Here is a 13,985-nt window from a genome sequence, read left to right on the forward strand (position 1 = left end):
GCGGGTCAGACGCGCGCTCCCGCGGGGAAAACTGCGAGCTCGTAACAGATTGGTGTCCTCATTCCCCAGCATTCTCACTAACGGGCCACAATAGGTCTGAAGCAGACACCGTCAATGCTCACGCATTGAGGGTAGGTCTGCTCGACCTAAAAATAAATACACAATCTCAGTAACCGAGGTTCAGCAATTGTGCCCTTTGTGTGACGTGACGTACCCTAATTTCATTTTCAGTTCCTTCTTTGAGACAGTCCAGAAAAAGACACACTAGTAACGCAGACGTTTGTCCCGAGGATTGAATGGTGCAAATATGAGCCTGCAATACTGCACAGGGGTGAAACGGGGAACAAAAGGAGGTAAAAGGTAGCAGAGGAGGGAGGGGAAGATGGAAAGCAAAACTCCGCTTTCCTGGTCAGAGATGAGTTTCGTTTCTTCACGCGGGCATCTTCCAAACATAGTGACGTCACGCGCGGAGCCAGCCTCGCCTATATAACGAAGGAGCGCGCGGCCCCAGTGATGTATACCGGGGATTTGGACGCACCGAGAGAGACGCGGTCCAACGGAGGCAGAGAAAGAGCGAGAAAAGTATCCTGTTCATACAAAGATCCCACGGAGCACCTGGAACAGTAAGTCATCGTTCATTTATTCACGAACTGTACTTCTGAAATGTAAAACAAATGCTTTCTAAGCAAGCACCCTCCCTAAGTTGGATTCGGGGAGAGACGACTTTGGTACAACATGTACACCGCCGCATTACTAATATGTTGCGGTCGCCAATAGGACAGGCCGTGTATTTGCCCGACAGACAAACGATTAAACACCTTTTTGTATTACAACGGGGATTTCAGGGCAGGTGGATGTGGGCTTGCGGTTAGGTAGCTGATTTTTTTTTATTACAACAGTTTTTATTAGCAAATGTTCATATATACATACGAAGGAGAGTTGAGGTGAAATCCCAGCGTCCCTACCAAGGTGTTTGACCCTGTGCAACTCGCACTAACTCCATGGGGCAGATTTACAAGCCCCTTGGGCCACTTTTGCGTCATTTTTAAAATTACAAAAGTGGCACAAGGTTGTAAATCTGCCCCAATCTGTTTATGTTTTCTAATCTGCTAAAACCGAGAATGCCCTAAATCAAGTTAATCAAACTGCAATGGAAGTATAGAGAAACTGAACATGGAAGGGCAGATTTACAAGCCCCTTGCGCCACCTCTGCGTCATTTTTAACATGGGAAAACAACGCAAAAGTGACGCAAGGGGATCTTGTAAATCTGCCGCGGAGTTCTTATATAGCAATGTGCACTCAACCATCATACTTTTTGTTACTTTCTATTCTTTGTCTGAAACATGCGTTGCATGCAGAAAGCAATCTTTATTTTACTGCATCAGACACTTTTTGATTGTGTATGCGAAGACTCAAGTGCAAGCCTAAATCAAACATGACTTTCAAATTGTATTTTTTTGTAATCACATTGGTGTACTGTGTAGGGTTTAATATATATTGGTTGTGTTATTTCTAAGGTGGTCATGTACGTGGTGTTGGTGGTGTGGCCTGGGTGGTGGTTCCAACCAGGTGCCTGCATACTCAAATGTAAATGTGTACGTGTCGTGCACAAACCTCCAAATTGCTCTTTATTCATTACACTGGGATGGCCTAATACCACACCACCACTGCCACTACCAGAATACCACCACCCATTCCACAATCATCACAATACAATCATCAGCATGAATAGCACACCACCACCAGTCCCAGACTCCCAGTACAGCCCATCAGTACCACTACCAATACTACCACCACTAATACCACTTACACTAACACCACCAATAACATTACACTGCCACCAATACCACAACCAGTAACACCACATCACCACTAATTTCAGCATTGACAACCCAAATACCAATATCAACACTCCCAATACCACGCAACAAGCACCAATACCAAGCACTGTAATAGCCAGCAGGTCTGACTTTCATGTCCTTCTGCCTGAACATATTTTCTGTATGCCAGTGTTTGCAGCGTTGTCACAGTAAACCCAGGCCCAGTGTCTTTGCCAGTGATTGCTTGTTAGGAAAGTTGGCACCGCTGCATTTATTCTGTACCTGTCTCCGTGCTGCACCTCAGTTCTGTGATGCTGAAGCATCATGAAACATTTTCACGATACAAAAGCCGAACGGATTTTCATTGCCAGAGCTTGGTGCTTTTAATAAAATGGAAAAACTAGAAAAAAAACATAAAAATAGGCAGTACAAACAAACATTCCATCGCCAAACACTCAAAGTTCCATTCTCAATTTTTAAAAAAGTTCCTCCTGCATCCTTAATCACAGGGATTTCACCACAGATTCCAGGCACAGAGAGAGGTTAAGGGGTGATGATAATTCTGAAGCATGTAAGGCGTGTAGCATTTACTTGTATGTGGTGGGTGTTGCATAGCGCTGCATAACACCCATGGAAGCCTCATAGCACTCATGAAGGGGGTAGAAGGAGGACAATGAAAACAGTGACACCCCCGATGAACAAGCCAGTCAACAATTTGAATGAGATAGAGGATTCTTCCATGGTTACAGAAGGGGAGCACCACTCGCAGCACAATGAGGCATGCCGCGCATCTCTGCAGCAGCCAAGAGATGCCCAGCATCATGAGACTTTCATGATTATTTGCAGGACCTGGGCTGAAGCACTTTCAAGGGGCTCTTTCAACCTCATCAGGGCTAAAAAGTAAAAGTTGAGGGTTGGCAAATGGCATCTTTCTTATTTAACCTCGAGGTATCCCGCCACCCTATCTTGTAAGCTGACAACACCCACCTAAATGATTCATTTCCATGATCTCTACAAAATCTGGATCCAAACGGCCAGGCCTTTGACAGAGGTTGTGTACTTCACACCAGGATCATTTCCACAAGTCCTTGGCATCCTTGCTGGTGAATCCTTTTCTTTGGTTCCTCATGGTAGCGCTGCCACAAGCTAAGATGCTTTGCACCTCGGTACCCTCAAGAAAAACTTTTCTGCTCTCGCCTTCTTTCTTACATTGGATGTGGACTACATTCTTCCATTGCCTTGGCTACATTTTGGCAATAGGGGATTTAACAGGCGTCAATGCATCCAGAATGGGGCCGCTCGCCTCCTTGTGAAAGTTTAAACAAGGGAATGTAGCTCTGATGTTAATACGCTTCAGTGCCTCTTTGTTAGCTAGAGAGTAACATTTGTGTCACTTTGCATGGAGCATGGAGCCAGTCACTCTTACAGCCCTGCTTTATGATTTCAAAATGCATAAACTGCTCCAATACTGCTCACTGGTAGCATAAGAAAACTTACACTGCAGACAAAACAAACATTGGCAATGCTTTTAGGTCTGGCTTATAAATGAAGCGACTCAAGTCATGGATGAGTTTAGGCACTCAATAAGTCATAATTCTTGCACTCTGCCACTAAATCCTGGGCTCACTCATTTCCCCACTAGCCCATGTTTGCATTCACCCTCTTGCAAAACTACAGAAACACTCATACTGGCAGAACAACATGTGCAAGAATAAAAGTAGGAAAAAGAAAACATCGATCCACCTAAATATGGCGGGCATATGCTTGCATTAACAAATACAATTTAACAAAGAAGCAGGTGGCCATTGTGCAAAGGTACTATACATAATGTATTGTTGTTTTAAAGTTCCAATTTGGCTACCATGTTTTGAAGCAATGTGTTGGCCATCTTGGAAGGGCAAAACATTGATACACTATCATTGAATGATGATTTCCTGGTTTAGATGCAGTGGGCATGTGGGAAATGGTACACTGGCGATGAAATTAGCAACAGGCCAGTTAGCTACTTACACTGTCTGGGGAGCTGTAGTATGCTCTAAAAATAGGAAGAGGAGAAGGAAAGAAATTTAAACAGTACTACAAAAGGAGAAAAAGACCAACTTTCCCTGGCACTGAAGAACGCTCCTTTGCAGGGTGTGTGCACCTGTAGTCATACAAATGTTGTCACTCACAAGACACAAGAACCAATGACTAAGTGAGCTGAACCATTGCCCCATCCTATATGCAAGCAGAGTGCAAATGACACTCGTACAGACCAATGGCAGAAAAGGGCTGACCCAAAGCCACTCTGTCTGTGCAGCAACCCTCAGGTATATCCTAATAAAGTTACAAATGTGAACAAAATTACAGCTGTCAAAACAATATAAAATCCCTCCTAAAATGCCCAAGGATTATCATAGTATCAGTATCATAGAATCAGTCAACAACACCAAACTCATTGCCTACTCGAATGATTTGTAAAATTCTGTGTAACAAACATATCAGCCTACATCAGATCTACGTCATCAGACATAACTTACCAGAACAAGCCAATCAGGCCTATAGCCTGTGCAGCATAATCTTTCCCAAAAGGCAACATCAGCTATAAAGTTACACATGTTTAGAGAATTGCAGTTGGCAAAGCAAAACATAATCTCTTAAAAGGGCCTAACAATGGCTATAAAATACCAAATGTTTTATCTCTTTGGTTTGTTAGAGGGGGTAACCTCTTCCAAAAACCTTACTTACTATGGTAATCTTTGAGATTCCATGAACCAAAACACAGCTCTGAAGTCTTCAAAATAGCTTTACAGTCCGCCTTAGCAGGTTATACCAGACATTAAAGACCCACTCCAGCATTAAAGGCCCGAGCCAAAGGCGAGGACCTTCAACAAGTGAGTGGGCCTTTAATGGCCAATACAACCCAGCTACGGCCGGTTATAAAGCTATGAGAGCATTCCTCCGCATCAGGGCAGAACATTCTAATTTACACAACTGAGGATTAGCACAAAAGGATCTAGGATAAGATACCGCACTTATCTAACTACTGGGAAAATTATTTACATTTGGTGTGTCGACCAACAGAGAACCAGACACTTTTGATTCTCTTTGTTGTTAAAGAACCTTCCACAACAGACAATTGTAAAAATATATGTGGTCCGCACAAACAATTCCAGACAGTCCATTAATTCAATGATGATTCACACTGATGTATAACTTCTTCAGGGCTCCTCCCTCCATGTATCTGTTCCACCGAGTCACCTTTCCTCTTACGACAACAGTGAAATCAATTCCCTCTTCTGAAATACTATGTATGTGGATCTATTTCTGTATTCTATAGACAGAATTCTCTAAGATTCTCTATTAGGATCTCCCCACAGATCGATATCTTACGGTCCTCAGGGTATAAAGAAAGACCTTAGTTTCATCAGTCTCGCGTCGTCCTTAGCCTGAAGCTATTAAACAGATTTTACTACTAAATGGACTTTGGATTGCTGCAGCCGGGCTGCAGATTCTTGGACTCAAATTTTACAGTCTGGACTACTTTATATTGAGTACTTTGGGGAAAGTGTTGCAGAATTGTAGCCCTAGAATTTTGCTTCTAGGACTATTATTGCACACTTGGTTGGTTTAACATGTTAGCACCTTTGATTACTGTATATAGCTTAAATTTAGTACACCCCTTTAAAGTAATAGCCACCATTGCTTTGCTTTTTGATTGAACACATGTTTTTCACAATAAATATGTCAGGCCTACTACCAGTATCATTACTTTTCATAATAAACAGATCAGGCCTGCAGCCTTTTCACTTGCTTTTCACCATAACCAATTCAGCCCATCTACACTAAGCATAAGCTTTCCAAGAAAGCAAAAAATGTAATATAAGCAATCTTTTCAGCAAAAGCACACAGCCTTTACCCACTCAACTACTAAACAAATACTGCACGTGAACAGGCCCTAAGCCCCTCTCTCATTAGTGCTTCTGAAAGCTCTTTTTCGGTGCAGGTCTGGCTGTGGCTGCACTAAAACAAAGATTCCAAAACACAGACCTTCTAAATATCTCTCTCTGAAAGTATCTGCCTGCATCTTATCGCACTATCAAGCACTTGCCCTCAAATATGATCAGGACCAGAGGTAGAATACTAAATTAACCCAGTCTTTAAGTACATGGGAAGTCACTTTCACTTGATGTAGTTATTAAATGGTTAAAATATTTGCAGGGAAATGTATTTTGAATATTGAGATTTTGGCAGACTATATTTTGGAATTTACAGTTCATAAGCTGAATGCAAACTATTGTACATTTCATTGTTCTTCAAAGAGAATTGACTGAATCTCAGTAATGCCTGAATGATCAGGTGCAGACCTCTTCAACTTTTACCACTTCATCTATGGACCCGAGAAGCTCTTCAGTTTCCCTTAGCAGTGCTATGTTTGAGTTTCCTGGTGGAGTAAGAGATTTATTAGCACAAAACCACTTAAGTATCATGAGCAGGGATATTTAAATTCAAATTTCAGGGAGAGCGAGAGCAATCAGGTGATCTTCTCGGAGATATGAATCAACATCAACCAAAAGGATATTGCCAGATAATACATACAGAAGCAGATGCGATTGAACCATTTTACCTCTAGTAGGGTGTAGGAAAAAGATTGAATAGAATTGATGGGGAGACATAACGGTTTTGTGACTGGAGGCGGACATAAAGAAATAATTTAAGCCATGATGTACGTTTGTGAGGTCGTTTGACTGAGTACTTGTAGGAAGAGCAGGTATGAACCTGTAGATAGATGAGACCCTGTATAGCCAACATTGATATTGTTGTGCACAGATGTACGCAAAAGCTTTCCTTCAGGTATGAGAAGTAGGAACATGCAGTTTTTACATATGAGGTCCCATATATGCTGATGTAGTTAGTATGGTTGTGCACAGATCTGCATATACTGCAGGTTTAGATCCTGTAAATGTGATGTGACTATAGCTGAGCGTAGACACTGTATCCATCAGGCATTCAATATGTCCTTTTATAACCGTTTGTCTCTTTCTCCTCCAGGCGATGTTGCTGCACGTGAAATTCCTCACGGGGACCGTCTATACTTTGGATATTGACCCCTCCATCTCCATCTCATCCTTTAAAGCTCAGGTGGCCAGCAAGACTGGCGTACCCGCCTACCAGCAGAAACTGGGGTTCCAGAATGGAGGGTACGTGGAGCTTCAGGACAAGGCTCAGCTGTCGGAGTATAAGCTGTCACCAGGGGACACTGTTCTGCTAGTGGTGAAAGACGATGTTCCTTTTGAGGTGTCTCTGATGACAGACAAGGGCCGCAAGTCACCATATACCATTAGGCCATCAGAGGGCGTCAGCGAGTTCAAGGCTCAAATTCAAGAGCGGGAGAGAGTCCAGGTTTCACAGTTTTGGCTTTGCTATGACTCGACGACACTGGAAGATGGAAGGAAACTTGGAGAGTACAACATTGTCCCTGGAGGGACTATCTACATGAACCTTCGTCTACGTGGAGGTTAATGGAAGTCCACTTTCCACATGGAGGAGCTTAAAGAAGAATGAAACCATCAACTACCCCTATGATATTAAATCCCGATCTCTTGACTGCACACCACATCCTCTATCCATTGTGGCTCTTATATAGAAACTCTTAGAAACTTTTTTAAAGAGGCATTATCACTTGTGTATGTCCGCAGCGACAGCTTTGCTGTTATCTGCTCCACCTCCTCGCTGCCATCTTTAAAGTGACTTAGCACCTTTGCCTTCGGTGGACATGTTTACTTCCTTTCTTTAAACATGCTAGCATCTACGTGCTGGCAACTATGATGTCTAACTTTTACATCTTGTAACACCTCCACTACTTCTCTGTTGACCTCTCAACCTTCCCAATTAGGCTGCTTTGTCTTGGTGGGTTGGAGGGAGAGATAACTGGAGGGTTTGACTGTATTATTGGGGAATGAGAGACCAAAGAAGGAATGGGGCACTGCCCTGAGTAGTGGAGAACTGGAATGGCAGTAGGGGATGGGTAAAAGATAGGAGAACATGTAAACTGAAGACTTCAACACATTAAAAGTGGCACAGGGAGCATGTTGAGTACCCTGGAGAATACACTATGCTAGAGAGAAATGGGAAGTTGAGGCATAGTGGTAAAGAGATAAACGGTCAGGAGGGTATGGGGAAACAAGATGTGGTATTATTGGTATATAGTGGATAGGGGAAATGTTTACAAAGAAGAGGAGAGCAGAGTAAAACACAACTGCTACAAGGAGTAGTCTAAGACACACAGGGAGACAGTCGATGGAGGACGAGAGGGCAATGCCTGATTGTTCTTCAGAAGAAACGAACTGTGACTTAGAGTTTTAAGCCTTGTGAAAAAGTCCACGCAGTGCTGCTCTGTACAGATTCTCGTTATTGAACTCTGTCAAACTAATGTACAGTCCTAAAAGAGTAAAATAAATATATTCTAATTTAAAAAAAGAGTGAAATAAAGATATTCTAATGTAAGGTACAAAAAGAGTGAAATAAATATATCCTAATCTAAGCTTTAGTTCTGTTGTGACAGCTATTTTTGGACACCATTTCTTCAAGTTGCAGTTGTATTTTATGTTCTTGCCACACACAGAAAGCTTTGTGGGCTCTCCAGGACCCTCACGGGTGGCCCGACTTTGTGGGAGGCACCATTATTTATTTACGTATTCCATATTTGGTTTCCATCTGTTTTCTTGCAAAGAACTCCCATGCCTCACACGAGTCAAGTGTTTCTTAAGAAAACCGTAAAGTGGACCACTGTGGGATGAAAATGGCTACACCTCAGAGTCCGAGACCCATCTCCTGCTTCAGGGGTAGAAGGGGTATTTGGTGGTTTAACTCCCTGAGAATCTCTCAAGTATCTTTAGACTGGTGTGCATGAGTCCTGGTACAGGGAGAAGATAGGGATGTGGTTTTTTGCTACTCAGTCAGGGCCTCACTGAACACTGAGCCAGGCCTACACTGACTACTACAGTTCTTCATGGTCTGTGTGACTTAAGTTGTATAAAAAGGAAGGGGTTTGGTCCAAAATGGGAAGGAGGGGAGTAGGACCACAGGATCAATACATAGAAAAATTCACCCACACCTCCATTCATTTAAGATCGGAATTCCGATCAAGGCAAAAGATGGACTAAATTAATTATGTCTATCTTGGCAATGGTTTTTACCTCTTTTATTTTGATTTATTTTCATAAAGGAGTAATTGATATTTGGTAGGCCAAATTAGGAACACATCATCAACTAAACTAAACTAAGCAAAACATGCCAACAAATCAACATGAGAATCACACAACACAGATCCTGCATAAGGCGCAAGGTACTAACTGCTCCAATGGTTGAGCATTTCATATCATTAATTTAGTCCATCTTTTGCCTTGATCGGAATTCCGATCTTAAATGAATGGAGGTGTGGGTGAATTTTTCTGTGTGACTTAAGGGCAGTTAGCAGTTCCCTGTAACTAGTATTGCCCCAAGTATCTGTGCACTTGCAGTAGTATCTGGTTCGTGAGCTGAAAAGAGCCAGATACCACTGCAAGCTTACAGAATTACAAGTAGCTTTTCTTTTTATCCTTAACTTTGCAAAGTTGCACAGTCAAGGTTTACTCTCGGAGGGTGGTGTTAGCAAGAATGTCTGCTTCAGGCAGGAAAGGTAACAAAATAATATAATTATACGATGCCAAAGAAGCATTCTTGTATAAAAATGCACATAGGTTATTGTTATTAATATTAAGGAAACATGCCCTGTTCTTCTATGGCATGTACACCTCTTATTGCTGTAGTGATGTAAATTCTTTGGGTCGATTCACAAACTCCATTGTAATTAGTGCTACAAAAGTTTGTGTTCATTCATCTCCAGCACATTTACACAGGAGCCACTTGCAGAGGTTACGCCATCCAGAATCACTGCTGGGGGAAAGAGCAGCAGTCTCAGATGTCTGTGAGAAGCAGCTGCAGGTAGAAATACAGGGACAGGGATGTTCTGACGGTGCCTCAACAGGGGGAACATTTGCACTGTGAGAGCAGGTAGTGCAGCACTCAAGTCTTACACAGCAACAACGTTGCTTGAAAAGAAGATGCACAGCGCTGCAGGGTGCAGGCACACAGGCTTCACATGATCATCAATGTCGCTGGAAAAGGAGGTGAACAGCAGTGCACAGCAGTGCAGGGTGTGTGCACACTCACCTCACATGATCATTAGTGTCTTTTATAGGTGGGGTGCACTGCAGTGTAGGATGCTGGCACAGGGGAAATGTGCTATCATCAGTGCTACTAGGGCAGAAGGTGCATGGCAATGGAAGAGTGCAGATGCGAGTGCCTCACATTTCCATCAGCATAGTACAGATGGACAAGCAGTGACTGAAGCAGGAGGCACAGGGCTTGGGGGGCTGATTATCAGAGGATGCATGTCAGGTTGGGCAACAGGTTTCTATTCTAGACAAGATTGCTTCTTCTGACCAACTCATAGAAGGGTTCTTTTCAGAACCCCTTTCAGAGGGCCACAGGGCAACCCGGCGCTACTGGTGCCAAACCGTGGGGGATAGAGGCTCACAACTCAAAGGGGAATATTTACAAGCCCATATCACCACAGGAACGTCACTTCTAGTGGCTTAACTCTGCCTTGTAACTAAGGGCGCCTTTTACGCTATACTTAGCGTGACAGGGGCTGGAAATGGGTGTTGTGGTGGGCGTCCACCGCAAAACCCATTGATTTTTATGCTACGCCATATTTACAAGGGCAGCGTAAATATGGGGCCATGCCTAAATTAAGAACAGGGAAAACCTGGTCTTAAACATGCGCAATGAGGAGAAATTTTTATTTTCTCCTAGTTTTTGCTTTTTCCATGTGTGCTGCGTTGTGCAGCATACATAGAAACAGCAAAAGGCCTTTAATTGTTTATGTGCACGAAGGTGTCACTTCCTGCACATGAAGAATTAATAAAAAAATGACATTTTGCAACTTTTATGTGTGCTGCATTAAGGGACACCTTCCTGCACATAAATACTCTTTCCCTCAATGCAGACACACTTGCACTATTGTGCAAGGGTGCATGGGTTGGTGCTAGGCTGCTAAATTTAGCGCCAGAGCTGAGGGAAATGCAGGGCTGTGCTATATTGTTGTAAATATGGTGCAGCCCTTTGTTTCAGAAGTGGCGGAGTGTGGCCTTAAGCCAAGGAGCCTAACGCCATGCCCGCCACTTCTGTAGTAAATATGCCCCAAAGTATGGTCAACAGCAGAACTAAATGATTGTCCAGTCCAATACTGTCTTTAATGACAAAAGTAGCATTTATATCGGAACACAAAGGGAAAAGTGGCATACACAAACAATACACATAGCCTCCTGAGGTCAGAGCTCTAGTTTTAATAGGCAGGCTCCTGAGTCCCTCCTCCTTACCAGCAGTAGTCATTATTCCCCATTCTCAATAGGTGACATTCAGATTCAGCCACACTAGCAGTCTGAGTCTCAGAAGTTGCACTCCAACTCTTTTATAATAGTCAAGTGTTCCAGCGTCAAAGCGTTATCTCTCAGACATGTGCCCCCCGGGTCTTTTGACCCTTCGATCAGTCTTACTTGCACCAGCAGGGATTGCACAACCAGAGTCTATAAAAACATCTCACTCGTGGGCCCGGAGGCTGCTGTGGCTGCCTTTGGTGAGTAACATTTGTGGCTTTGCAGGGTCAGTGGCTGGGTGTCCTTGGCACTCCATCAGTGTGATGGTAAGAGTCCTTTGATCCTTCCCACAGTTGGATGCTGGAGACTCGATGGCTTTCGGGTCCAATCCTCAGTCAAGGCTTAGGCCAGCACCAGTTAACACGGCAGCCTCTCCTCTTGATGATGGCATCCACCATACAGGGTCATCACTATGGCAATGGCCTGATCAGCATGGCAGCAAGGTACTTTTCATGGTGTGGTGGATGTGGTGGTGGTGGACGTGGTGGTGGTGGACATGGTGGTGGTGGATGTGGTGGTGGACGTGATGTTGGACATGGTGGTGGAGGTGGTGGTGGACGTGGTGGTGGTGGATGATGATGTGGTGGTGGATGTGGGAGATGTGGTGGACATGGTGGTGGTGGTGGATGTGGTAGACATGGTAGTGGTGGTGGTGGAGGTGGTGGGCATGGTGGATGTAGTGGTGGTGGTGGAATGGTAGACATGGTGGTGGTGGTGGATGTGGTAGATGTGGTGGTGGTGGAAGTGGAGGTGGTGGTGGTGGAGGTGGTGGTGATGGTGGAGGTGGTGGTGGTGGTGGAAGTGGTGGATGTAGTGGTGGCGGTGGATGTGGTGGTGGTGGACGTGGGGTGGTGGTCGACGGGGTGGTGGTCGACGTGGTGGTGGGGGTGGTGGATGTGGTGGGAGCGGTGGACGTGGTGGTGGTGGACGTGGTGGTGGTGGTCGTGGTCATGGCGGTGGATGTAGTGGTGGTGGATGTGGTGGATGTGGTGGACGTAATGGTGGTGGACCTAGTGGTGGTGGACATAGTGGTGGTGGTGGATGTGGTGGTGGTAGACATAGTGGTGGTGGACATGGTGGTGGTGGACGTGGTGGTGGTTCACATGGTGGTGGACGTGGTGTTGGATGTGGTGGTGGTGGTGGACTTGGTGGTGGATGTGGATGTGGTGGACATTGGAGGTGGTGGACGTGGTAGTGGTGGACGTGGTCATGGTGGACGTGGTGGTGGTGGACGTGGTGGTGGATGTGGTGGACGTGGTGGTGGTGGACGTGGTAGTGGTGGACGTGGTGGTGGTGGACATGGTGGATGTGGTGGTGGTGGACTTGGTGGCAGTGGTGGTGGTGTTGGACATGGTGGTGGTGGACATGGTGATGGTAGACGTGGTGGGGGTGGAAGTGGTGGTGGACATGGTGGTGGACGTGGTGGTGGTGGAGGTGGATGTGGTGGTGGAGGTGGTGGTGAACGTGGTGGTGGGCGCGTTGGTGGACATGGTGGTGGTGGACGTGGTGGTGGTGGACGTGGTGGTGGATGTGGTAGATATGGTGGTGGTGGACGTGGTGGTGGTGGTGGATGTGGTAGACGTCGTGCTGGTGGACATGGTGGTGGTGGTGGACGTGGTAGACATGGTGGTGAACGTGGTCAATATTATATGCTTTTGTGGTTTATTTCTAATGTGAACTTTAAGACGGGAGGATGTGTGGTATCCAGGTTACCACAGATGTAGTTCTAGAATGTTAGAAGCTAGAGGACTGGGGTGGGGGTGGAGGCCCAGCTTGCTCTCTAATAAAAGGTATGTCTTACATGTTAACTGCCGGTCTCGTCACTAAAGAAGCAGCTGTCCACAGTTCGGCTCCATCAGCTGTGCTTGGCTAGTGCCGAAAACCTGATCTTTCAGCACGAAACGCTGAACTCATAACAAAAGGAAAACGGGGGTACAGCAGAAAACAGAAATATTGTTTGGTTAGCTGGCAAAACAATATTGGAATGCACTCTCCTCCAACTGATATGAGGGTCATCTGAGTGAAAACGTAAAACAGGACATGTGTCTCACTCTGCGACAGCGTTTTAATTGGCTGTTAGAGTTGACAGATTATTATCAAAGCCAATTTCGGTCGGTCTTACCTTTTCAGTTTTGTCTCAGGGTATTTACAGTAAATAGGTACCCAAAGGGCAACTCAAGCAGAGACAATGGGACTACAAAACAATTCTTAAAGTGCTACTCACAATGGTTCTAACTTTTTATAAGTTTCTGGAAATCTTCGCAACAACTTCCAATAAGAACTGATTTGTTTACTTGCACATGTTTCGCAAAAATCACGATGGAAGGATTGAAATTCAGTGTAATACTTTAACCTTGTGTACGATAATCAAATGAACACTCTTCGGTGCTTAAGGTTACACAAATAACAGCTGAAACAAATGTATACATATCCGTTACCGTAGTACAATGAATATATTGGACTTCACTAAAGTCAAATGTAAGAAAAGAATGGGCATTTAATCCGCCTTTATGCATTTTACTGACGAAAACATGAATCGTGTCACGAATTTCTGAAAATGGCCTACTAACCTAAGTAGCAATACCTTGTTCTCTCCAATGAATGTGAGAACAGTGTTACTGAACAACACCACGAAATAAGAACAAGCATGCGAAAAGAAAAAAAGACACGAGCACAGTGGAGGGCGAGGGGAAAACGCAGGGG

The 13,985-nt window shown here is 44.5% G+C and overlaps 1 protein-coding gene across 1 annotated transcript; it reads left to right on the plus strand.

The window, feature by feature from the left end:
* The first annotated feature begins 506 nt into the window (after positions 1 to 506).
* LOC147679615 (ubiquitin-like protein ISG15) lies at positions 507 to 7,975 on the plus strand. The gene is made up of 2 exons (XM_086944733.1): positions 507 to 623; positions 6,853 to 7,975. The coding sequence occupies exon 2, from the start codon at positions 6,856 to 6,858 to the stop codon at positions 7,321 to 7,323; it is 468 nt and encodes a 155-aa protein (XP_086800859.1). The 5' UTR covers positions 507 to 623; positions 6,853 to 6,855; the 3' UTR covers positions 7,324 to 7,975.
* The last annotated feature ends 6,010 nt before the right edge of the window (positions 7,976 to 13,985 follow it).

Source organism: Lissotriton vulgaris, chromosome 11 (assembly GCF_964263255.1).
Source record: "Lissotriton vulgaris chromosome 11, aLisVul1.2, whole genome shotgun sequence".
NCBI classification, from domain to species: Eukaryota; Metazoa; Chordata; class Amphibia; order Caudata; family Salamandridae; genus Lissotriton; species Lissotriton vulgaris.

Coding starts and splice junctions, on each gene's coding strand:
- LOC147679615 (XM_086944733.1), top strand. CDS start 6,856: ATGTTGCTGCACGTGAAATTCCTCACGGGGACCGTCTATACTTTGGAT.